Source organism: Petaurus breviceps, unplaced genomic scaffold (assembly GCF_028583685.1).
Source record: "Petaurus breviceps papuanus isolate PSGF00001 unplaced genomic scaffold, PetGlider_PUasm1.0 470, whole genome shotgun sequence".
In the NCBI taxonomy this organism is placed as follows: domain Eukaryota; kingdom Metazoa; phylum Chordata; class Mammalia; order Diprotodontia; family Petauridae; genus Petaurus; species Petaurus breviceps.
In genome coordinates this window covers 7,960,083-7,985,578 of record NW_027186350.1, presented here as the reverse complement: position 1 = coordinate 7,985,578, position 25,496 = coordinate 7,960,083, and the positions used below count along the sequence as shown (strand labels likewise).

The 25,496-nt window shown below is 40.3% G+C and overlaps 1 protein-coding gene across 6 annotated transcripts in view; it reads right to left on the bottom strand.

The window, feature by feature from the left end:
* Positions 1–1,528: 1,528 nt before the first annotated feature.
* ZNF384 (zinc finger protein 384) overlaps positions 1,529–25,496 on the bottom strand; it is a 24,641-nt gene continuing 673 nt past the window's right edge. The window contains exons 2-11 of one of the 6 annotated variants that reach the window (XM_069101602.1): positions 24,773–24,837; positions 12,906–12,976; positions 12,180–12,433; positions 11,418–11,760; positions 10,403–10,489; positions 7,174–7,398; positions 6,110–6,292; positions 4,474–4,552; positions 4,023–4,181; positions 1,529–3,229 (exon numbers count right to left, since the gene is read on the bottom strand). In XM_069101602.1, the coding sequence (XP_068957703.1) occupies positions 2,870–3,229; positions 4,023–4,181; positions 4,474–4,552; positions 6,110–6,292; positions 7,174–7,398; positions 10,403–10,489; positions 11,418–11,760; positions 12,180–12,405 (1,662 nt within the window). In that variant the 5' untranslated portion in view covers positions 12,406–12,433; positions 12,906–12,976; positions 24,773–24,837 and the 3' untranslated portion in view covers positions 1,529–2,869. Of the gene's footprint in view, positions 3,230–4,022; positions 4,182–4,473; positions 4,553–6,109; positions 6,293–7,173; positions 7,399–10,402; positions 10,490–11,387; positions 11,761–12,179; positions 12,434–12,905; positions 12,977–24,772; positions 24,838–25,496 lie in introns of all 6 variants that reach the window. The other 5 variants (XM_069101600.1, XM_069101601.1, XM_069101604.1 and 2 more) reach the window with 5 other exon arrangements.

Sequence of the window (25,496 nt, the reverse complement as noted above, 5' to 3'; positions counted from 1 at the left end):
CCTCTTCCTACCAATAGGGGCTTTCCTCTGAGATTACTTTCATTTACACTGCATATATCTTGTCTGTGCAAATTTTTTTTTTTTGCTTTTTGGAGGGGGGAAGGTAGGGCAATTGGGGTTGACTTGCCCAGTTTTTGTGTGAGGCCACATTTGAACTCAGGTCCTCCTGACTCCAGGGCCAGTGCTCTATTCACTGTGCCACCTAGCTGCCCCTAAATTTTTTAAAAAAAACATGTTCTCTCTCTTAGAATGTGACCTGCTAGAGGGCAAGGACCAGATTTTTGCCTTTGTACTTTGCACAAACCTGGCACATAGTATGCAACTCAATAGATGCTTGTTGACCCTTTTAGGTATGAGCTGGACTAGATGGCCACTGAAGTACTTTCCAACTCTCAGAATCTATGATTTTGTATCATGGTGGAAAAGTTGTTGGACTTTGCAAAGACGTGGATCTAAATTTTACTCACATACTAGCAAGTTATAATCTCTAAACTGGTTTCATCTTTTAAATGGAATACTTGTAGTACCTAGTTCACAGGGTTGAGACTGAGAGAAAAGCACTTTATAAACTTTTAAGTATTATACACTAGTCATAAACATTTTTGTTGAAGTCCTACCCATCCTTTAAATTCTCTCAAATGCTACCTTTTCCTTTATGAACTATTGTGATAGAATCTGAAATTTAGGGATAGAGATCAAAGACTCAATGTTAAGTTATCTTCCATGAGGAAAAGACTTCTATTAACATAGAAGATCACTTTCTTTGCAATTTAAGTCCTAAGAAGTTGCCTAGGGCATTAGGAGATTAAGTGATCTGTCTAGGGTCAAGCAGCTAGTCCATCCTGGGTAGAACTTGACTTCAGGCCTTCTTGACTCAAAAGTCAGCTTTCTATCCACTGTACCATGTGGTCTATAACCTTTCTATTGGAAATTTACTTATTCAGAATTCTCATAGCACTTTGTACCTCATACAGTTTTCAATTTTGTTTTATACTTACTTGTATACATGTTTTATCTCAGGCTAGGGAGTTTTCTTAAGATTATCATCAACTGGAAGAGTGTTTTACACTAAGAACTAAAGTTAATACTGAATTTAATTCACTTTTAACTTTTGTTCTTCCTAAAGACATCCTAACGATACATACATGCCTAAGTGCCAGGTAGGAATGGACAGGTGCTATGCTTCTGGATGGCTGGACAAGAACCTGTGTATGCTTCTGGTGACTGTATTTCACTTTGAGTCTTAACCAAGGAATAGGGAGATTTTTCGACACACATAATGAAACCCTGTTCTCTTTAACTGTTAATTTTTTCAGACCCCCATAGCATTACTTGTACACAGGAAAAATGGTCCTTATCCACATATACTACTAGTTTATACAGTGAAGGTATCAAAAATAGGTCCTTGCATCTCTGAGATATCACCCATTGAGATACACGTGTATTCATACTTCCTAATGTACATCCCTTCAAACTACTGCAGGTTTTCCCCCATACTTGTTCACACCAGCACCTCTACTGCCTCTGATCCTTTTACATGAATTTATTTCTATACAATATTCTAAAAACACCCCTTGTTTTGTACATGTTTTTCTCCCCCCTCCCCCATGTTTAAATTGCTTTATAACAACTGGTTTCCTGATTTGTTGCATCTTTTCTTCTCTGAAATTTGCCATGATTTTTTAAAAAGACAAAATGAAATAAAAATACCACGGTCAGAGATGAAAAAGGGAAAAGAAAAAACAGAAAAAACATACATGAGATAAAATGAAAAAAAAAAATTGAAAATTAAAATTCTCAGAGATAATGCATTTATAAACAACAAAGAAACGGTTACAAAGATGGCCGTGGTAAGTGGGTGTATATATATATATTTATATATATATATATATATATATTTATATATAAATCCATGTCCCATTCAAATGGCCCCAATACCTCAGGGATCTAAGTCCAGTCCAAACTCTCCCTTCTCTATAGTCCCCCTTTGCTTTGGGTTTCATAAAAAACACAAATGTCCTGAAACTCCTTGGGGCTAGCTGGCTCTCAGGGCCTAAGGATGCGGAAAGCCTCTGAGAGCAAGGCTTTGGCCAAAACAGGGAAGGATTGGTTAGGGGACCAAAGAATGACCGTGGAAGGGGAAGGAGAGGGACCAATACTCCAAGGAAAACTTTTCCCCTCCTTTTTTTTTTTTTAAACCATATGGGGAATTTTTGGCCCCTTGGGGACCACAGCCTCTGTGTCCCTTAGTAATCCAGACATTCATACCAGGAGGTCTTAACTCCAGCCCTCTACCCCCCAATACCAATCTCCCTCCCATTGCTACAGGCAGAGCAAGAGCAGAGGCCAAATTAGAGAACAAAATGAACTTGTCCTTTTGTATGTGAAAACAGGGCAAAGGGGCTGGGTGTAGGGTTCCCTCCTTTCCAGTAGCTTGGAGAGGTCAACCTCTTGGTCTTTCTCCTTTTGCTGGAAATTAACCCAACTTTTGAAATGGGGGGTATTGGGAGGAAGATCTCAGGTTTGGCATATTTTAAGGAGGCCACAAGAAAGCCTCTTCATTAAATACTTACCACCCCCTTCCCCACTACAACTTTCATAGCCCTTTCATCATATGATTGTAGGGAATACAGTTGGGCTCCACTCAGCAACTCAGAGTTCCTTTTCAGACCCAAAGAATTGTTGTTCTCTGAACAAAGAGCTAGGAGCACAGTGGTGTCCTTTGAGGGAAGCTGAAGCCAAAGGCCCAAGAAAGTGGAGCCAAATCCTGCCACTTGCCAGAGAGGAAGGGGAGTGGTGGCGGGGGTGCAGTTTGGGGGGGACAGAGATGGGACCTCTTCTCTTCCCTCAGTCAGATGGAATCAAGTCTCTAGGAGCTGGCCAGGTGCTCCACCTGGATGGTGCTGGTGGTGACTGTGAGGCAAATGTCCTTATGGTGCTCAGCTGTCTTGTAGGTCAGGTCAAAGGAACACTGGGGTGGGGGATTAGGATTGCTGTCCCCACCTCCCCCTCCTTGGGGGGCTGCCCCAGGGGGCTGGAAGTGCTGTTGCTGCTGCTGTTGTTGTTGTTGTTGCTGCTGCTGCTGCTGTGAGGCCTGGGAAGCTTGAGCCTGAGCCTGAGCTTGGGCCACTGCTGCTGCTGCTGCAGCTGCTGCTGATACTGCTGATACCTGCTGCTGCTGGAGATCTGGAGCATTGTGTTTTCGCATGTGTTTCATCAGATATGTCTCCTGAGGGATTTCATACAATGGTTATGAGAAGAAAAGGGGAAGATATAGAATGTATATACAGCCTGGTTTCTTTTGGTTTTCAAGGTAAGTGCGTTATACTAAGATACCCCAGGATCCATTATAGAATTAACAGCAAATTCTCTGTCTGAACACAGGCATAAAAACAATTTCTTATTAAATCCGAATAAAACTTGAGAAGATATCTTGTCCACTCCTTGACTTTAGGAGTTAGTACTTTTTTTTTTTCCCCATAAAGGCAAACCATGAAGCATTTATTAAATACCTACATATTAAATATGTCAGACAGCTAAATGGCTCAGCGGATAAAGCACTGGGCCTAGAGTCAGGAAAACCTGAGTTCAAATCCAGCCTCAGACACTTGATAGCGGTGTGACACTGGGCAAATCACTTAACCTGTTTGCCTTAATCCACTGGAGAAGGAAATGGCAAGCTACTCCAGTAGATTTGTGGTTATGATCCACGGGGTCACAGAGTCAGATACAACTGAGTAACTGAGTGTCAGGTACTGTGAAGGCAGGATGGCCATCCCATAACTACTTTCTGGGATCTAATAATTCTTTTAGCAGATAATTTAAATCCTACAATTCTAAAATGATGCTATAGTGGGTCATTGAAAAAAAGTGAGGTAGAGAATTACTGTTCATCAACTATAATGTAATCCACTTAAGACACTTCCCCTTTAAATATCAAAATGTCCTTTTATTGTAGGTCAGGACACCACTACGGCAGAATTATAGTCTTTTGAGGCAACAGAAAAGAAAGGAGCACTCACTGATGTGTATGCACGACTGCAGATTGAACAGGTATACACTTTAGCATGCTTCACTGTATGTGTAGACAGGTGCACCTCTAATGAGGCTGCATCCGTATACGCTCGATGACAGTTGTGGCACTTGAAGGGTTTATCTTTGTTGTGCTGCCGTCTGTGGGACTAGGTGAAGAATGACAAACTAAGATCAGTATTTGATACTCTGCTGCTACCAATCCCACCCATGATACACACCAGAGAGACTATATTACTAAGCCCTTTCCAAAGGGAGGCATTCTCAGTAAGCAAAGACTTAGGTGCCTGGTCTCTTAGGTACTATCTGAACCCAGATAAAATGGTTTATAATGGAGATTCAGGAAGCCACACATAAACATGATACATACTGGGATTCTTACAGTTAGTTTGGGCCCAAGGATGGGGTCTGCTCAAGTACTCCTACTGGTGGAGCAGTTACCTGCAAGTTGGAGAGTTGAGTAAAGGCTTTTTCACAGCCTGGGTGTGCACATTTGTATGGTCTATCTCCAGTATGGATTCTGCAAGGGAAGAGAAAAGCATAAAAGGAGGAAAATTAACAATGTTACTTAAAGCTGGTTGTTGGAGAACCAAACCTTTTCCAAATTCTCTTCTTCCCTCCTTTCAGTCACAGCCACTACTTATCACCAGGGAGCTTGAGTGCACTCTTTACAGGTCAATATTGCTACATCTTCCCAAGATCTAGGCAGTTAAGTACTTATGCCCCCACAGGGCAGGCATCATGTAATTTTCTATGCAAGTCAACTTTGACAGAAATTTCATCCAGTCAATGCTCAGAGTCATATCTTAGACCACGGTAAGAAAGGAACTTTCCACGTCCAACCTCCCCATTCCCCACATTACATCCAGGAATCACGGCCTAAGCTCTGAATGATACCAAGAGAGGCTACTGAAAAACCCAGAGTTATGTCAATCTTGGAGAGCAAGGCTCATAATGCACAGACCCTGGCTCTACCTAGATAGGCAATGAAATGCCAAGAAATGCCTAGCTTGTACTAACTAGACCATTTCATTTTTATACCATCTTTCACCCACTGGGCATGAGCTGAAGAATCTTAAATGTTTGACATATGACACCCATTTCTGATCCAGAACTTGGAGACTACCCCTTTAGCTAAATGCTTGTCAGTTCATCCAAATTACAGCAAAAAAAAAAAAAAACCACCATCATCACCGGACTTGTCATCTCCCATAATGGATACTCGTTCTTTTCTCTTTCCAGAGTGAGAGGTATGAACACCTATAAAAGTAGGAAGTTTACATCCATGGCAGGTCTGTCAAAGGCCCCATGGGGTGGGTTGGTTGGAAGATGATCCCACAGTCAGATCTGAGAATCCATGATCACAAGACCTTCCTGACTGTCAAAACTCTGTTCCTCCACTCTTTCCCATATTCACATTCAAATGGCATATAATCATTAGGCACCCTTGTGAAGTTGATAAAGAAGCTGTTTCTCAGATGGCTGAAGATTCTTAGGCTTCTGTGATGTTCCAATATTATGTTCCATTTGGGAACTGGCTTTCTTCTGGTCTCCCTTGGAGTCTCACTGGCTGGACTGAGTTTCACTAGACTGGTACCTCACTACAGGAGCCATCATCTTGGTCAGGAATCCTTTGCTTTGTGAGATGAAATGAGGGTCCCACAACATCCCTATGGGATGCTGATCTGGTTTCTTCCAATCAATTTCCACTGCAAGGGAAATATCTTGCAAAGTGTGTGTGCATGTATGTATGTTTTGGGGGAGGGTACTGGGGGGAGGGGAGAAGTCGTCTGCTCCAAGTCTGTCTCCATCTCCCATATATCAGGGGCATGGCATAACAGCCATTGTATCTCCCTGGTACATCTCTGCCCCGTACAAACTCTCCTGGGACCCACTGATGTCTCCAGCGCTGTTACTCAGTCCTCTCTCTCTCTCTCTCTCTCTCTGTTTTGCCAGTGATGCTCTCCTCCAGCCAGGTCTCTCCCCTGACCCCTGCATGCGGGTTGTTGTGTGTGTCCAGGGCGGGGGTGGGGAGGGCATGCCAGCGGGGGGGCGGTCGCCCGCCACTCTCCCTTACCGTGTGTGCTGCTGAAGGTGGGAGAGCTGGCGGAAGGCCTTCTGGCAGTAGGAACAGGTGTAAGGCTTGGCCCCTGAATGGATACGGAGGTGCTGGGCCAGGTAGGAACTGTTGGCGAAGGTCTTGGAGCAGTGCGGGCACTTGTGGGGCTTGACAGTCTCCGTGTGCAGCTTGGAGTGGATCCTGCCGGAGAGGAGAGGGGGAGGGGGGAAGGAGGAGGAGGAAGCAGTTCGACACCACGGGCTGAGCTCTCCACTGGGTGAAATGATGTTGCTTGACGGATGAAAGTACTGCCCCCCCCTCCTCCCAAGACACTCACAGACCTGACTAGAACTAAATGAAGAGGAGACCAGGTTCTAGATGGTTGCTTGATAAAAGTTGGTGGCAAGAATGGTAGAGAAATGGTGAAGAGCTGCTATTCTTGGCTTCTGGTAACCCCGAAGTAGGAATCAGAGCTCATGGTACAGGGAATACTGGATTTGGAGTCAGAAGACCTGAGTTTGAATCTCAATTTTTCCACTTAGTACCTTAGGCAAGTAATTTAACCTCATCTGTAAAATGAGAGGCATGGACTAGATGACCTTGAAAGTTCCTTCAAGCTATCAATCTATAAAATCCTACGAATTCGTTGGTTCCCTATGAGGTCACAACAACATGGTTCCCATGGACACCCTCAAAGGCAGTAATTTACACACAGAACAAACTTCTGATGATTCATAAGGTCAAAAAACAGATACAAACCTTATCATACCTGGCTTTGAATCTAGGCATAAATCAAGAGCAGGGCCTGCTCTGCAGATAAGTTACATACATACATACATACATACACACGTACGCACACACGCATACCCCATGACATCAATACAGACTCTGTAACAGGATCCCAGAACTTCCCATGCCCCCTCAAAATGCTAAGGAGAATCCCTCACAGAGACAAGGTTCTTGTGGAGTAGACCAGAGAAACAGAGAATCAAGAGCTTATATAGGAGGACAGAGAGGCATAGTAGACTGGGTATGGGCATAGTGAGGATAAAGGGATGGACGATTAGGACTGCTTGCCTTACCGTGTGTGCTGCTGGAGGTGAGAGAGCTGGCGGAAGGCCTTCTGGCAGTAGGAACAGGTGTAGGGCTTGGCCCCTGAGTGGATACGGATGTGCTGGGCCAAATAGGAGCTGTTGGCAAAGGTCTTGGAACAGTGCGGGCACTTGTGGGGCTTGGTCTCTGTGTGTGACTTGGAGTGGATTTGCATCTCCGACTTGGAATAGAAGGTCAGCGAACACATCCGGCACCTGGGCCCAGCCAGGGCAACAAATTAGACACGACCCCCCACCAAAACATAGATAATCCGATACCCTCCTCCCATGCTAAGACAGCCCTAATTAGAAGTTCAACCATATGAGACATGGCATGTATTTCTTTTGCTCCTCTTAGATTCTTAATTTCTTTCTCCTCCCCCTGTGGAATTCCCCAACTGTAAACTGGGAAAACCCCATGCACTCCTCAATTCCCCAGGGAGGCAGTGAAGGATTGGATTCCTAAAAAGGGACCTTCTCTCTTCTTAGAGAATTTTGTTTCAGCATCGATCTTTTTTTTTCCCCCCATCTCAAGGAACTTCTCATCCTGCTCTAAACTTTTCCTTTCCCCCAGGTATATGGAGGTAATATCAGTCTATCAGGCATCTCTTTTATTCACTATCTAGCTGAGATAAAAGTCCCCTCTTCTGCTCTGCGGTGCCATCAGCTAGAATAGGCTCATACAAAAAGTCTTCAGCCATATTAGTTTAGATTTGGCCTCTGGGCAATGGCTATGTCAGCTGGAACTCACTTGTTTTACCTCAACAATTCAAGAAAGGGCAACATAGCCTAAAAAAAGGGTAACAGAGTGGAAGTCAGAAGACTCGGACAAGTTCCTTTTCTGAGCCTCAGGTTCTACTCTTTTCCTCTTTCTGTAAAATGTGAGAATGATCACTGCCATCTCCCTCTCAAGAGTTCTGAGTTCCTCAAAAGGGAGTATCATGGCTCCAAGCTTGTAAATACAGACCTCTCCTCCCCTTACACAAGCTTTTACTTAAATTCTAGTACTTTAGTTCAATTCCCCTTTGCAAATTCTAGGGATGGAGGGGAAAGGAGAGGGAGAAGAGGAAATGTCCTTTTCAAAAAGGCATAATGGTGAACAGACCCTTGATGGAGTCAATAGTCCTGGGTTCTAATTCTGGGATGGTTTAAGTTTGCTCGCTTCTCCAGACCTCATATTTCTGATAAGAAGGTTAATATCTACAGCCTAGCAGTACACAATAAAAACACTATGGGCTTTCTCAATAGAAAGTGTCAAATACCAAAGATTGAATTCATTATGTTAATGAAAGCAGTGCCAGCAATAAAAGTTTTTCTATTTATTTCACAGTGTCCAAACATTCTAATTTGAAGGGTCCAACATTACCCTCTGTTGGTGAAATTTTTTCCTAAAAGACAAAGGAGTGCCTCAATTCTGAATCTATGCTAAAATCTCACCAAGTTTTTTGGGTTAGTTTTTAGAGTAAACAGACAAACCATACCCCTAGTGTTGGGGTTATATAACACAATCCATTTCAGTGCAGTTTTCTGGTGTAGAAAATGTTAGAAAGCTTTAAGTCACTGCTAAAAGCAAAGACCACTATTCTGGTATAATGAAATTTGGTTTCTTGGATATAAACTTGATTTCATAAAAAAAAAAGATGAGACAGAAAACTGTCAGAATTGCAAATATCTTACTCTCATACCACCTGTCCTCTAAGGCAGAGCTGTCAAACTCCCGGCCCTCAAAACTCCTCCATGTGGCCAGTACCAGATTAAAATGTAATTGGGTTATGTTTAACAAAAAATACAACATAGATAATATTAATTTGTGGTTGTTCACTGTTTCTATTTGAGTTTTACACTACTGCTCTAAGGAGTTCAAGGTACTGCCCCTTATCCCCCATCTTACATATAAGCAAGCCAAAGTCTTGAGATATTAGGTCAATTACCCAAGGTCACACAGCAAGCCACACTGGAGCTAGGTCTTTCAGTCTGCCAATACCCATGAGAGTTTGTTCTTTGATATGGAAAGCCAGTTGCTATTTACATGAAGTCCCCTTTGCTATAAGGAAGACTCAAACAGTTCATAATTCTGTTTCTGTAGGAATTCCCTCTTTTTACTTTGAATAGGTTTAATTCTGCTCACTCTACTTTTTTTTTTCCTGGAGGGAAGGCAATTGGGATTAAGTGACTTGCCCAAGGTCACACAGCTAGTAAGTGGCAAGTGTGTGAGGCCAGATTTGAACTCAGGTCCTCCTGACTCCAGGGCTGGTGCTCTATTCACTCTACCTTTCTTATAGTGCACAGATTATCTCTGTGACAACGGCCAGGTAATCTTGGCTCCAGAAAAATCAGTGTCCCCAAATCAGGAGGTAGAACATAACGAATCCTGCTGTTTCCCTATGCTGGCACAGTTTTTGATGCTCAGAATCAACTCTATGGCAGATCAGAGATAACATCAGTAGAGGTATGCAGAGGCAAAGCACCTTCAACTGTCTAAAAAAGGTAAGAGTTCTAACATTAGAACTGGAAAGGACCTTAAAGATGGCCCAACTTCTTCATTTTACAGACGAGGAAACTTGGGTCCAGAGAGGTCAAGTGACTCAAGGTCACCACAGCTAGTTATGACAGAGCTGAGACTATGGTGTATGTAGCATTCCAGCAAGACACTACCACCCAATCTTTAGATATGGATGAATCTCTGTTAAAATGACTATCCTTATGAGATTACTGTATCTCTATAAGGCGGTACCTTGCTTTAATTAATCCAATGTCTATTCAGATTTACATAAAACAATTAGAGTGGTTATTCATTTTTACAAAAGGATTAATGTTGATTCCTTTTGGAAATAAGGTTGAGTGCCTTAAAAATGGTAGAATTTACAAAAAAAAATTTGAGTCACAACCTTTTAAGAATACATTTGTGTATAAAATGAGGTAGGAGGCTGGAGAACTATGACACATAATATTTTGGAAGGATAAAGTCCCCAGTTACACTTTCCCAGGTAGAGGAAAAGGCACTCAGGAAGAATGACCACTCTCCATGGTAAAGTTGTATAAAGTAAATAAATAAATGCTATCAATCACTATTTCTCATCCTTTCTTCTGAGCTCTAATCATTTTACAAAATATTACCTAGGTAAATACTCCTAATACTACTAGAAGGGAGGCATAAAAGAGAATTCTCTCCGTTTTACAAATGAGGAAACTGAGGCCCAGAGAGGGGAAAAGGACTTGCCCAGGGTCACACAGCAAGTTGGTGGTGGAGCCTGAATCCATGAGCCCAGGGCTCCGTCCATTTCCTGTGCCGCAGTTTCCCTGGCTCCTAAAATGGGAACAACATTGCCCATCTGGGTATATTAAGGAGAGAAACCAGTCTCCCAATCAAACATGTCTGCTTTTGTCCAAGACTATACTTTGAAGTTATGTCTACTTTGTACATGAGGGTTAAAGCTCCCCCAAACCACAGAAGCCTTTTTCAGCTTGTGGATCATGGGTTTCCAGAGGGTAAAGACTATCTTTACTACTCTCTTTGTATAGTATACTACATGCAACCAAGTATTTGATAAATACTTTTTGATGATGGACAACACTGGAAAAGACAGGATCAGAAAGTCTGATCTGGTCTATGTTAATGAGACACTGAGCAAACATCTACATTGACTATATATGGCTTTTTAAAAGGTAGGGAGGGGAAAGGGGGAGAATAAGCTATTATTTTCATTTTTTTCTTTGTAAGCCCCTACCATCATCCCATCTATGTGGGGACAGGAAGGTACAGGGTTCAAACAGGCATTATAGCCACAAGGAGGCACGTAGGCTGGGTCAATAATTGTCAGAAAGATATCCTGGAAAAGCAGGGATGGAAAATTCATGCCTCAAAATATATCTGGGGACAATCAGAGGGTCCTAAGTTGGGACTCAGGCCTCTGAAGAATGAGAGGTAAACTCCAAAAATACTTGCAGAATTTTCCCTATGTCACTCTATGACCCCAAACAGATCAGTGCTAAGACACCTCAATGTAGGGGAAATAGAAAGGAGAGGTAAAGTAGGGACAAAGTACTGAGGAAATCATGTACCTTCCCCCCACCCCTGGTCCCATCCACCCTCCTACCCAAAAACAGCCCTGACATGCAACTGGGTCTGACATGAAAAAGTCACCCAACAGAGTCCTGGTTTGAAGCAGGACACAAAATGGAGTGGCTGAAATAGTGATCCTCACCCCATCCGGCCCCCTGGCTCTGCCCCCCACCTGTAGGTCTTGCCATCCTTCTGATGGTCTTCGTCATCCTCAGGGGAGAGCACATAAGGGTCATTCATCTCAGGCAGCCCTGATTCCTGCATCCTCTTCTTCTTTCGGCCCCGGGGAGGCTTGGAAGCCACAGTGCCACCACCCCCACCACCCCCACCTCCCCCGCCCCCTTCTTCTGCCAGAGCTGATGCCACCTTCTTGGAGAGGTCAGGGACCACCTGCAGGGCTTGGGAGCCAGGGGGAAGGGCTGACACAATCATGGGAGCTGAGATGGGGAAGGTCTGAGCTGAGGAGGCTGTAGTCACTAGAGAGCCTGAAGGGGATGTGATCACCAAGCCTGGACCTAAAGTAAAAGAAAGATGGGGTTATCATTTCTTAGCTCTGGTACCTTACCTTATTCCATTTTAAGTCACCAGAGAATCATATAATCACTTTACTGAATTGAACTGCTCTACTCAGTCCAGTGTTTCCAAACCCTAAATCCTACAGTAAAAAAGTCTTTTATTTTAGGTTCCCACTGCCACCCCCACCGCCTACCTGATAACAGTGAAACTTATCTCTTGACTGCAATCCTTTTTGTTCTCCACTTGAAAGAACAGTATAATGCTAAACATACTATGAACCCCTAACAAAAGGATTTCTGAGAAATAACATACATATCCCATTCTACCCAGTAACATCTGAACCATCCCATCCTGTGATCCTGACCATGGATTTTCAACACCTTAGACAGCTTAGGGAGGAGTAAGTGGAGTTACTCACCAGCAGTCATTAGTCCTGTAGATGGCACAGGCACCACAGTGATGTTCTGAGTGACTGAAGCCTGGCTATGTGGTGTCAGCTGATCTGGCTTGGTATCAGCCTCCATGCTGATGCCTGATGGCAGGGGTACTGAGGCAGGCACTGTTAGCAGGGTGGGATAGTGAGGTGGAGCCAGACCACAGCCTTTCTCTGGTAGCAGCTGATCCTTCATCTTGTTGATGAACATCGTGTTTTCTATCTAAAGGAAGAAAAATCTGTTATCAGAAAGGGGCAAAGATTATTTTCTTCCCTTCTCCATAGTTTTTCCTTCTTTAACATATAATGGAAATGAGCAAACTAAGAACTGGTGCTATTGCTCTTCTAAAGGGAGTCTAGAAGAGAAAAGGTCACCTCTAACTTTTACTCAGTTTAGTAACAGGAGATACTCTGCAGGGGCAGTAAGTGATTAGTCTGGTTCTAGTCTTGCCCAGCAGTTAAGTGATAGATAGAAATAGTGATATACCACTATTTAAAGCTGAACAATAAAAAAAAATACTACCTTGTATTTGCATAGTGCTTTAAAGTTTTCAAAATACTTTTATGCAAATTTTCTCTTTTACATAATTCTGTGAGGTAAGTAGACACTATTTTTCTCATTTTACACATGGAAAAATGAAGGCTCACAGAAATGACTTGCCCAAGTACACTTGGCTCCAAAGTGGTGGAAAACAAGTTAGTATAACCTACCTGTCCTGAGACTGTGGGAACTGCTGGCCAGAAGTACGGGGAAGAATTGAAGTGAGATTCTTCCATTCTACCTGAAGAGAGAGACAGGGTAAATCACGATCATAAAGACAATGTGAAAAGGAAAGATAGCATAAAGGGCTCCTGGTGCCTTCCTCTGAGAAGCAGAGCTTAGGATCTGATTCTTGATGGATATATCCTACAGTGGTATCCTAAGGCTAAATTTAGGTACTTTAACAACTGTAGTGATGAATGAGTTAACAACACTAAAAGACTCCAATACTGAGTTAGTTTTACTTTCCTTTTATGAAAGAAAGAGAAACTGAGCCCTAGAAAAGGGAAAGAATAGGCCCATAAGTCATACACTAAGTGGCAAAGTTGAGTTCATCTTTTCCCTTAACTTCTTACTGCCTCATACTCCTAATCTTTCTGTTTATAGTTTTCTTTATAGATTCTGAAAGGATTCTGGGATAAAATTGAAAATGTTAAGAATATGAAAGAATGGAAATGCCAGAAGGAATTAAAATCAATATTGATTTATTAAAATTCTAGCTGCTACCCATGGAGTAATGAGATACAACTCTTCCCCACATCACTAACAGGATCAAAGGAATATATAAACAGATGATGTAAATAGGAGACCTCAAGAGGTCTGTTATAGGAAAGTAAATTTTTAAGATCTTCCCTGCCCCTAGGTTAAATGCACCTGGAGCCTGTGGTGGGAGGCTTGTTTTTCAGGAATGCCCACACCTTGGTGCTTTGTGATTGGGCAGTGGATCAAGAGGGCTGTTACATTCTCTGACCCAGGAGAAGGCTATATAATCCCTGATGTGAGACTTTTGTTTTAGGGCTCACTTTGAGAAGTGTTGTGTGATTTGACCAGATGAGACTCTGGGCAGCTGTTGAGAGCCCCGCTGGCTTTGAAAACCCAGATGTTGATGTGTCCCTCTCTGGTAACTGTGATTAGGTATGGGTGTATGTAATGGTTGGACAGTTTTGAAGCCTGTCTGCTGAAATGTTTCTCTGTCTTGTAACTTCTGCTTGCAACCTCTGTATACTCTGAAGTTCAGGGTGCTGACCTTTTCCCCCTGAACTAGGTAAACGATATATGTTTGACTGATTAAAGCAAGATTGTTAACCCATTTTGAGTTGCTTTCCTTTAGAAAAGCAGATCTAAGAACCTGTGTTGGCAGCCACCCTGGGGATGCTGGGGTGCTTGCTGCTACAAGGTCATCTAGGGCAATGCCCTTATTTTATAGATAGGAAATGAAGCCTCAAGGAAGTTAGTACTCTCAAAACTGGAAGAAGATACCAAGAGGCTGGATGAAGTTTACTCAAAGGTGGACTGGTCAAAGAAACATGGCTTCAGGCAATGACTAAGGAAGCCGGGAAATATATTCAGCAATGCAGCATGGAAAGAACAGTGAAATCTCCCCTAAATGCATCTCAGTCACCTTAAAAGTCTAGTTTCTCATTCTTCTTCATGAAGCTTACATATTAGTTATTTTTCTGGCTATATTAAATAAGATGTCCAATTATTATAAAAAATGAGGGAACATCCACTTTTGCCCTCCTTCCTTGTAATAAAGGGATCTTCTCCTAGAAAATGGGGAATGCAACAAACTTCTGAAGACAGCAGAACTTCTTGGTTTTTTTAAAGTGACTTTTAGGAAGCATCACTTTTAACCACCAACCACACTACAATCCAAGGGGATTCAAAGAAAAACAATCCCAACTAACTTTTGAGAGTAGGAGCTATGCATATGCTATTTCTTTTGCTGCCCCACCCCCATTCATTCCAACATCACCTAGCATGGTATTTTTAAAAATTAAATTAACTTTTAAGAAAATAACAAAAATGTCTTCTTTTCTTGCCCCCCTATCTTTATCTGCACTGAAAAAGAAAGGAAAAAAACCCTATTAACAAACATGCACAGTCAAGCAAAATAAATCACCACATTGGCCATATACAAAAAAATTCTTTCTCAATTTGTAGTCTACTACCTGTCTGCCAAGTGCTTCATCATAAGTCTTCTGGATTCATGGTTGGTCATTGTAGTGTTCAGAATTTTTAAGTCCTTCAAAGTTGTTGGTCTTTACAATATTGTTGTTACTGTATTAACTGTTCTCCTGGCTCTATTCACTTCACTTTGTATCAGTTCACACAAGTCTTCCCAGGTTTCTCTAAACCATCCCCCTTTCATCATTAACTTGTAGCATAAGAGTATTCCATTACATTCATATGCTATTACTTGTTCTGCTATTATTTAATTGATGGTCACCTCCTCATTTTCCAGTTCTTTGTCAACACAAAAAAAGCTATAAATATTTTTGTACATAGGCATTCTTCCCTGCCCACACAAGAAAATTTTAATTTATGAAATAAAACAAGCATTTCCATAACATAGTACAATAAAAAAGATGACTGCACATGAAACTACACATTTACTATGCACAACCTGCTATTCCTTTCAAATATACACATTATTATATAAACTTCTTTTTTTTTCCTCCCCCCCACACCAGAGATGGCTACCTATTAAACACAAATAGTGTGTGTGTGTATGTAAATATATATATATATACACATACATATGTAAAATTCTTCTATACATACTTTCTCTGGATGTTGATAGCATCTTTCTTTATAGTTCATTTAAGTAACTTATTCACTCAAAGTCTTTCTTAAAACAATATTGCTGTTACTGTATACAATGTTCTCTTAGTTCTATTTCGCTCTTTTTTATTTCATGCAAGTCTTTCCATGTTTTGTTTGTTTTTGGAGGGGGGAAGGCAGAGCAATTGGGGTTAAGTGACTTGCCCAAGGTCACGGCTAGTAAGCATTAAGTGTCTGAGGCCAGATTTGAACTCAGGTCCTCCTGACTCCAGGGCCAGTGCTCTATTCACTATGCCACCTGGCTGTCCCTTTCCATGTTTTCCTTAAATCACTGAGCTCATAATTCCTTATGGCATAGCAGTATTCCATCACAATCATATACTACAACTTGTTCAGCCATTCCTCAATTGACAGGCATCTCTACAATTTCCAGTTCTTTGCCACCACAAGAGAGATGCTATAAACATTTTAGAACATTTAAGTTCTTTTCCTTTTTCCCTAATCATCTTTGGAAATAGACCAAGTAATGGTATTACTGGGTCAAAGGGTAGAGGTAGTTTAATAACTCTGGGCATAATTCCAGATTGCTCTCCACAATGGTTAGACTGGTTCACAATTCCACCAGCAATGAATTACTGTCTCAATTTTTCTAAATTCCCTTCAAGATTTGTCATTTTTCACTTCTATCATTTTAGCCAATCTGGTAGTCATAAAACAATAATTCAAGGTTGTTTTAATTTGCATTTCTCTAATCAGTAATGATTTAGAGCATTTTTTTTCATATGACTACAAAATGTTTTGATTTCTTCATTGGAAAACTGCCTATTCATATCCTTTGACCATTTATCAATTGGGGAATAACTCATATTCTTATAGATTTGAAAAAGTTCTTTATATATATTAGATACGAGACATTTATCTGGTTAACTGTCTATAAATTTTTTTCCCACAGATTTTCTGCTTTCCTTCTTATCTTGGCTACATTTGTTATTTGTACAACTCTTTAGTTTAATGTAACTGAAGTTATCCATTTTATACCTAACTTTGCTCTGCATCTTGTTTATTCATAAATTGTTCACTTATCCCTAAGTCTGATAAATAAAATATTCCCTGCTCCCTTAAAACAAAATCTCTATGGGGCACAAATCTAGAAGTGGTATCACTGGTTCAAAGGGTATGCAGTTTAATAACTTGTGAGGCATACCTCCAAATTGCTTTTCAGAATGGACCAGTTACAACTCCACCAAGAGCTCCTCCAACATCTGTCATTTTCTATTTTGGTCAACTTCGCCAATTTAATGGGTGTAAAGTGGAACCTCAGAGTGTTTTAATTTGTATTTCTCTATTAGTGATATAGAGCATTTTTTCCCACATGGCCATTTTAACAGTTTATAGAGTTCTTCCTCTAAAAAACTGCCTATTCATATCCTTTAAATCTTATCAACTGGGAATGGCTCTTATTCTTAGACATCTGAAATCAGGTCTCTATTTATTTTGGAAATGTGACTCTATCAGAGAAACTTTCTATAAAGACAACCCCACCCCCCACCCTGACCTGCTTCTCCTCTTTCATTAGTTATTGGGGTTTTTTTGGTGGAAAAACGACTTAACTTCTTGCAGTAAGTTTGTCCTTTTCATCTTCTCTGATCCCCACTATCCTTTGTTTGGTCACAAACCCTTCCCCTATTCAGATTATCTGAAAATTTCATTTTTATATTGATAATTTAATTTTCCTCTTTCTTAAAAAAAAAAAATCAAATTAGTAAATCATTTATCCATTTTTTCCTTTTAAGTCCTGGTTTTGTTAACTTCTTTTGGGTTGTTTTTTTTTTTTTTTTGCTTTCAATTTTGTCATACTCTTCTTCAATTTTCAGGATTTCTACTTTAGTATTTTATTGGCTTTTAAAAATCTGTTGGTTTTTCTAAAATTTTTTTAGTTGCATGCCCAAGTCATTGACCTATTCTTTCTATTATTAATGAAAGTGCTTAGAGATATATAAATTTTCCCTTAACACCAGATTTGGCTGCATCCCAAAAATTCTGGTCTACTGTCTCATTGCTGTCATTATCTTTAATGAAATTATGTTGTTTCTATGATTTGTTCTTTGACCCATCCGTTCCTGAAGATTAAATTATTTAATTTCCAATTCATTTTTAATTATTTCTTTAGTGACCCTTTAACGAATATAACTTTTGTTTTATTGCATTATTATGAATGATGAGGTTAATATTTCTTCTTTTCTGTGTCTGTGAGATTTTTATGTCCCAATACTTGGTTAATTTTTATAAAGGTGCCATGCACAGCTGAGAATTGTGCTTTCTATTCCCAGTCCATAATTGTCAGAGGTATATAATATGTAACTTTCCTAAAATTCTATTCAGGTCCTTAACTTCATTTGAAAAAAAAAAATCAATCTATCAAGGTCTAGGAGGGTTATAGTTTTATTATCTATTTTCCTCTGTAACTCATTTAACTTATCCTTCAAGTATTTAGATGCTATGCCATTCAGTACATTATGTTTAGTACTGTTATTAATTCATCAATAGTATCTTTCAGCAAAATGTTGTTTCTTTGTTTTCATTAAATCTATTATTGTTGTTGCATTGTCTGAGATTATGATTGCTTTTTTTTTTACTCTAGCTGAGGCATAATAGATTTTGCTCTAGCCACTTATATTAACCCTATGTGAATTTTTGTTTCAAGTGTTCATAAAGAACATTGTTGAATTCTATTTTCTTATCCATTCTACTATCCTTTTCCCATTTTATGGGTGAGTTTATTCCATGCACATTCAGTTATGACTACTAATTGTGTATTTCCCTCTATCCTATTCTCTTATGCTTTTTATTCTTTGTCCCCTCCTACAGCTTCTAAAGAAGGTGGTGAAAAAGGAATATGCTCAGTACTAATGCTCTATGTTTGACAAAATCTGTTTCTGCTCCCCTTTCTTCTCTTTCCTTTTCCAGAGCCCAATAAAAGGTAGTAATTCTTCCTTTCCCTACTTTTACACTGAGATCCATCCTCTTCTATATAACTAGAGGTCATTTGTGTATACTCTTCTTCCCTTTAACTAGCTCACGAGAAAAGCGAAATTCAAATGACCCCTGCTCCCCCCCCCAACCCTTCCTCTTTGTATAGCTTTTTACTTGATAACCTTTTTATGTCAGATAATTTTCCCTACTCTTCTCCCTCCAACCCTGCCCCCCCCTTGTTCTCATTCCCCACTGTATTCCTTTTCCTTTCTGTCTTCTTTTAGGATCATCAAAATAATAAAGCTCCTAATATGACTTCCATAGACTCTATGACCCCTGATGATATTTAGAACATAAATAGTTTATCCTTTAGTCCTTATGACTGCTCAATTATGTTTACCTTTTTGTGTTCTTTTGATGACTGTATTTATATTTCAAAGTTTCTACATTGCGCCAGTCTTTTCATCAGGAATGCTTGTAAATCCTCTATATCATTAAAGGGTCATTTGCCCCCAAATCAATTTTGCTGAGTAAGTTATTCTTGGTTGTAAGCCTATATAGCTTTTGTCTTTCTGAATATTGCACTTTAAGCTCTCTACTCCCTTAAAGCTGTGCTACTAAATCTTATCTATTCCTGATTCTGGCTCTTCAGTACTTGAATTCTGTTTTTTTGGCTTGATTGCAGCATTTTTTAATTTGACCTAGAAGTTCTGGATTTTAGCTATAATGTTCCTTGGAGTTTTCTTTTGGGAGTTTCCTTCAAGAAATGGACAGTGGATTCTTTCTATTCTTACTTTGCCCTTTGGTTCTAAAAGATCTGGGCATTTTTCTTTTATGATTTCTTAAAATGACTCTTTCTTCATCATGACTTTCAAATAGTCCAATGAGTCGTCTTATTTTTTTTTTTTAAAGCAATTGGGGTTAAGTAACTTGCTCAAGGTTACAGGCCAGTTATTTCTGGATGTGGTGCTAAGTATCTGAGCCGGGATTCGATCCCCCAGGTCATCCCGACACTGGGGCTGGTGCTCTTACTCGCTGAGCCACCTGGCCGCCCCAATGAGTCTTAAATTATGTTTCCTCAAGCTCTTTTCTAGGTCAGTTGTTTTTGTCATGAGTTAAATTTTACATTTTCTTCCACTTTTCAGTTTCACTTTGCTTTTATATTGTCTTCTGAAGTTATCTTCCACTTGGTCCATTCCAATTTTCAGGGAATTTGTTGCTGAGTAAAGTTTAGCACCCTCTGTGCCAAGCTGTTAATTCTCTTCCAATTTTTTTCTATTGTGCTCTCAGTTTATTTACAAAATTATTTAATTAAAAAAAATCTTTGGTTCATCTCTTCAAGAGTTCTCATTCAACTTGCAACCAAACTGTGTTTTTATTTGAGGCTTAGCTTGTAGATATTTTGGAATCACTCCTTTTCTCCTGGATTTGTGTTTTCAACATCCATATCAGAAGAGTTCTTTATGGTGCGAGTCTCTCTTTTTGTTTGCTTATTCTTCTAACCTACCTCCTTATTTCAGACTTTATGTTAGAGCCACAATTGGTGAATTTCTGGAGGGAATGCCTGGGCCATACTTTTGTTCTCTTTAATCCTGTTGTTACTTTCTTGGGGTATTGAGTGTTGTCATTGCAGATCTCAGAACCAACTCAGTCCGAGACCTGCAAGCTTTAGGTGTTCTCAAAGCAGTCAGATTCAGGGCAAAGTTTGATTGTTACCCTCTTTGTCTGAGTTCTACAAGTTCCTGTCCTAGGTTTAGGTCTGAGCAACACAACTGCTGGCTTATCCTTAGTTGAAGTTCCAAAAGACTGCTGCTAAACTCAGCCATTATTAGCTAGCTGGAAGGTTCTGCAAGTTCAGAACAATAGAACTATAGGGTCCCCTTTGGTCTTGGATTCCTTCCATGATTATTCCACCTCAGATTTCAAACTAGAATGGAAACTGGAATTGAGACCCTATGTTACTTTCAGGGACAAATTCAAGCAATTGCTGCCTGCTTCTGGGCTTGCTCCTCACTCAATACAGTCTAGTCTATGACCACTCTCTGCCCTGGATCATTATCCCTAGGTATCCCTCCTTTAGTCACATATTGGATCTATGTGATTCGGTACTAGGTAATGAGTGACAGAGCTGCTAGTTGGCACCCATTTCTGCACAAAGTCATGGCCCTCTGTATTGGATCTGGGACTTCTACTTGTCCAAGTACAGAGTATAAAGCCATGGACAACTCATACAATGCATTCCTGGCTAACCCTATTCCCAGTGTCTGCAGACCTAGGCTGTGATTTTTGTCCTTGTATTTCTCAGTCTGGACTCAGTCTTGTGTTTTCTAGATGCCTAGCTGTGGAAGAGAGCTTAGCTATATTTCTTCCTGCTACTCCACCAGGTGCTGGTCTCCTATCTAGTATGGTATTCTGCTTGTAATTTTTTACTAAATATTTTTTAAAACCTAAAAACAATGTTGGTCTCCCACCTAGTATGGTATTATGCTTACAGTTTTTTTTTTTTTTTTACCAAATATTCTTTTTAACTGAAAAACAAGGTTTGCTATATATACAAATATGCTCCTAAAACAATGTTAAAGTTCAGACCTACCACCTGCAACATCCCACTGTACAATTTCCTGGGTGGTAGGGACAATGGATAGAAATAAAAATACTGATAGCTGCTAGGAATTAGAAGTTAGGTTTGAAGAAACTAACAGGGATACCCTGTGCTCATTATACATTTTCCCTCTAAAGTACAAAAGAAGACTGGACTTGAAGTCAAGAAACCTGAGTTCAAATGACATGTATACCCTTTGCAGAAGGAACTTGGGTAAGTCACTATCTCCAGTCTCCTCATCTGTAAAACGAGGATAATAACACTTGTACTATCTACCTCAAAAAGTTATGAGGGAATACTTTGTAAGTCCTAAAGCAATCAAGGCAAGTTATTATTTCTTAATGAAATGGAGAAATGAATATAGCTTATTGACAGGAACACTACAGTACAGTAGAAGAGGGAGGGAAGCCTGAAGGTGAACAAAAGCAACAAAAACAATTCAATCCAATCCAGGGAGTTTTGAATACTAAGGAATGACTCTCTGTTGGGATGGTACTCTCATCTATTCAGGTGGAGACATAACAAGTCTTTTGGAGAGTAAATACAGCTTGTCCTATTTTTTTAATCCAGTCTTGGCCACAAAGATAAATGGATTTTAGAATGATGGGACCTTATTCTATAACAGGGGAAAAAAGAAACTTCTACTTATTCAGCTGTCTGGTTTTCTTCTCTAACTCTTAAGAAAGAAAAAAACAATGAAGAGCCTGTAACAGGTCTTGGGACAATATAAGAAATGGTGACTGGTAGATTGTCAGTGGTAGTTAGCTTTCAGGCAAACAACCATCTCCTCCCTGCAAAGACATCTAAGGATCATGAATAATATTTTTTTTTAGTGGGGAGGAAAGGATGACAAATGTGTGAATCCTCTAAGATGTTTTTCTTTTCAGTTTGCCAACAAATACACTAAAGGAAAAGAGGATGATTTAGGAGGAGGAATGAAAGTTGAAGATAGATTCACCAGAAAAGACCACCCATTAAAATATCCAAAAGTCATAGCAAGAGACTCAATATTAATTCTCCTATAACTTATTATATTCTGTCTCACCACCTCTTACATGTCACCATCCTTCTCAAAGCTATCATCTCAAAAGATACATACTGATATGAAATACTGAAGATGCACAAACCCTAAACTACCCACTGACATTTGGCTCCAAACCAAAGAAAGTTGACTCTTCTGGCCATACCGTTTTGTAGTCAATAATAACTTAGGGTCCTATATTAGTCTGGGGAGACACAGGGAAGCTTATGACCCCAAAGTGAGGTGACAGCGGAAAACCATATCAATCAATCAACAAACATTTATTAAGCATCTTACTACATGCTAAATTAATATTAAGGACTTTTAAGAGGCTGGGAATCAGAAGATCTGGATTCTATTGACAAATTCTTCACTGTAAGGCCTTGGGGAAGGCTCTCTTTAGGTATCAACTATACCATCCTTAAGAAGGAGGAGAATTATAAATTTTAACATTACTACAGCCTTGAATTTAGACAACATTTTTCTTTTAAAAGGCTCGAGTTTCATACATATACATATTACTTCACTAATCCTTAAAAGATCTGTCAGCAAAGCATCTGGGGGAATTTACACTATATTTCAGAAGTGAGGGAAACTGAGGCAGAGATATAAGTAATTTGTATGATGCCACACACAAATAAGAACTCAGAATTCGAAACTACCATACTGGTACTAAAGGATAAATAAAATGATGATGTGGGGCGGCTAGGTGGCACAGTGAGTAAAGCGCCGGCCCTAGAATCAGGAGGACCTGAGTTCGGTTCTGGGCTCAGACACTTAACACCCATACAAAAAAAACTAGCCGTGTAACCTTGGGCAAGTTACTTAACCCCAATTGCCCTCCAAAAAAAATAAATAAAAAAAAAAAATAAAATGATGATGCTAGTACCATCAGAGTATCATCCTATCCAAAGTTCTAAGTAGTTATCTCCCTTGATTTCCCCATTAGAACTAACAAATAGTCACATATTATTAGTCTCAATTTCTTTCCCAAAGAAGACATAATCCTTTTACATAGCTTTTAGAAAGAAACCCTTATTCATCAATCAATTCATTCAACAGCCATTTATTAAGCATCTGGTATATGCAAAGCCCACTGCTAAGCACTGGGGAATAGTCTCCTTAACCTGGCCCACTTGATAGAAGAGAATGAGAACAAAATTTTTAGTTCTAGATTTATACCTTCTCATTTCAACATATGGTTTTAACATGCTTGAAGTACTCTTGTGAAGAAAGATGCTAGAGTCACTTCAGCAAGGATAAAAGTTTTTTGTTTTTGTCTCTCTTGCCCCCCTCCCCTGTAGAGCAACAGAGGGAACTAATGGGAATGTAAGAATCAGGTGAGTTCACGAAGTTATAATTAGACTAATGGCTAGAGACCACATGAACTGGGAAGCCCTACAGAGAGAAATAAGGTTTGAGTTTCTGCCTATACACTTCAGTTCAATGCCGTCACGCACACAAGGAACTACAAAGAATAATCAAATAAGCAAATGGAATTGAAGGAAGAACTTTTCAAGTATGTCTCAAAAACTTTCCCTACTCTGCTGGACAGGAACCACTGTTCCATGTCCAAATAACCCAAGAGGACTATTACCAATAAATAGTCTGCCATCTAGAATAGCAGCTCCTGATCCAGCATACTTGGGATTCTAAATTAGTAGATATGTCTTTCCAAACAGTTTCCTCTTGTGCTGACATTCTCACTAGGAATAATGGTATGGCACACAGGGAAGAGGGAAATTGGGTCCTGGAAAGCCTGGGGTCTCTAGAAAACAGGACAGTAAGGCCTGTGGGGAGGAAACTTGTCTCTCACACAGAGGCAAAGCCTAAACTTAACAGTCATTGTTAACTCGGGGTCCTATGGAAAGTAAGCTCATAAACTACTCCATAACTGCTTAAACTTAGTTCAAAGTAGTTAAGAGTAATGAATGCTATATATTCAAATCCCTTTCTGTCTACAAAAACATGTCTTGTTCAGCTTTACTTCAAACCTAAGTTACTCTACCAAGATATCTTAGAACATTATTTCTTTCTACCTGACAGTCTTACAATCTAACAATTATAAAAAAGAATCTTACAATTCTTTCACTACAAATCTTCTTTTGACTAGTTTTATACATAATTCCAAACCTAATTCCCAAGACAATTCAATTCTGTTTATTTCAAACTGAGCCCCAACTCTGAACTCTCAGCATCTGATGTCTGTGTCCCCAAATTACAATTTTCTAGTGACACACACTATTACCGGAATCTCTTAATCAGATGATTTACCCTTAATTTTCCACTCCTAACAGCAAAGGAAAGCAGCTCACTTTAAGTCATGCTTACTCCAACAGCAGGAAACCACTGCTAAGCAATGGGAATACAAATAGCATCTCTTTAAATGGCACCATAACTATCTGGGTGGTTTAACCTGGGACTCCCATCGCTAACTAGCTTAAAGAGGCCACCCAGACCATACTGAGGATGCCCAAAAGCCAAATCTGAGTATCATTTTCAAAATTGGAGAAAGTCTAAATTGATTTAGTACTGGTTGACACTTCTCCAACAACAAATCTCCTAACTGTTACCTAAAGAAAAACATGCAACATGGGTAAAATGATCTCTCTTACCCAAAACTAAATTTTCCCCTCTTTATGATAAGGATTTCTTACCCTTTCTCTCCTCCTCCTTCTGTCCTATTCCTCCTCCTCCTCCTCCTCAAGGCTCCCGGAACTTTCTGAAAACAAAGTGTCTGTGTTAGAAGGGTCAAAAAGGATGTAATTAATGAGGTGTCAGGGACCTCTGAGGATTTCCAATCTGTCAGCTGTCAGTCTGGAGGAAAAACAAAACTCCTGCTACAATAACAGGAATTTAGTCTCTAAGGATTTAATCCCTAATAAAGAAGTTGAACTACCTTCACCATTTAAGTATGGGCTGAGAGGCACCCCTTACCCCCACCGCCACCGCCACCCCCCCCTCCCTAGAGAGCAAAGCTTTGATACTTAATTCCTTCTCACAGGTAGGTACCCAAGGAAAAAAGGAGGTTGGGAAAGTGGGGGGAAGGGGCCAGTCTGGTCACCTCCCACCTGTGAGGACAGAAGACAAATCTGGGGACAGAACTAGGATGGGGGTGCCCTAAGTTCTTGTGCCAGGAGGCAGAAACTCTAGTGCAGGCCTAGCCACTCCCATTGGCCATTACCCCTCTACCCCAAACCCCTGAGAGGACTTTGCCCCTCATCTGTCAAGGGCCCCATATCTGGGAGACCCTCTGGCTCAGACCTTAGTCCCTCCCCCCCAGAGGGCCCCTCTGCGCTAATAAACCCCTTCTTCCCCCAAGCCAGCTTCTAAAAGTCTCCCCCCCCCCCCCCCCCCCCCCCCCCCCCCCCCCCCCCCCCC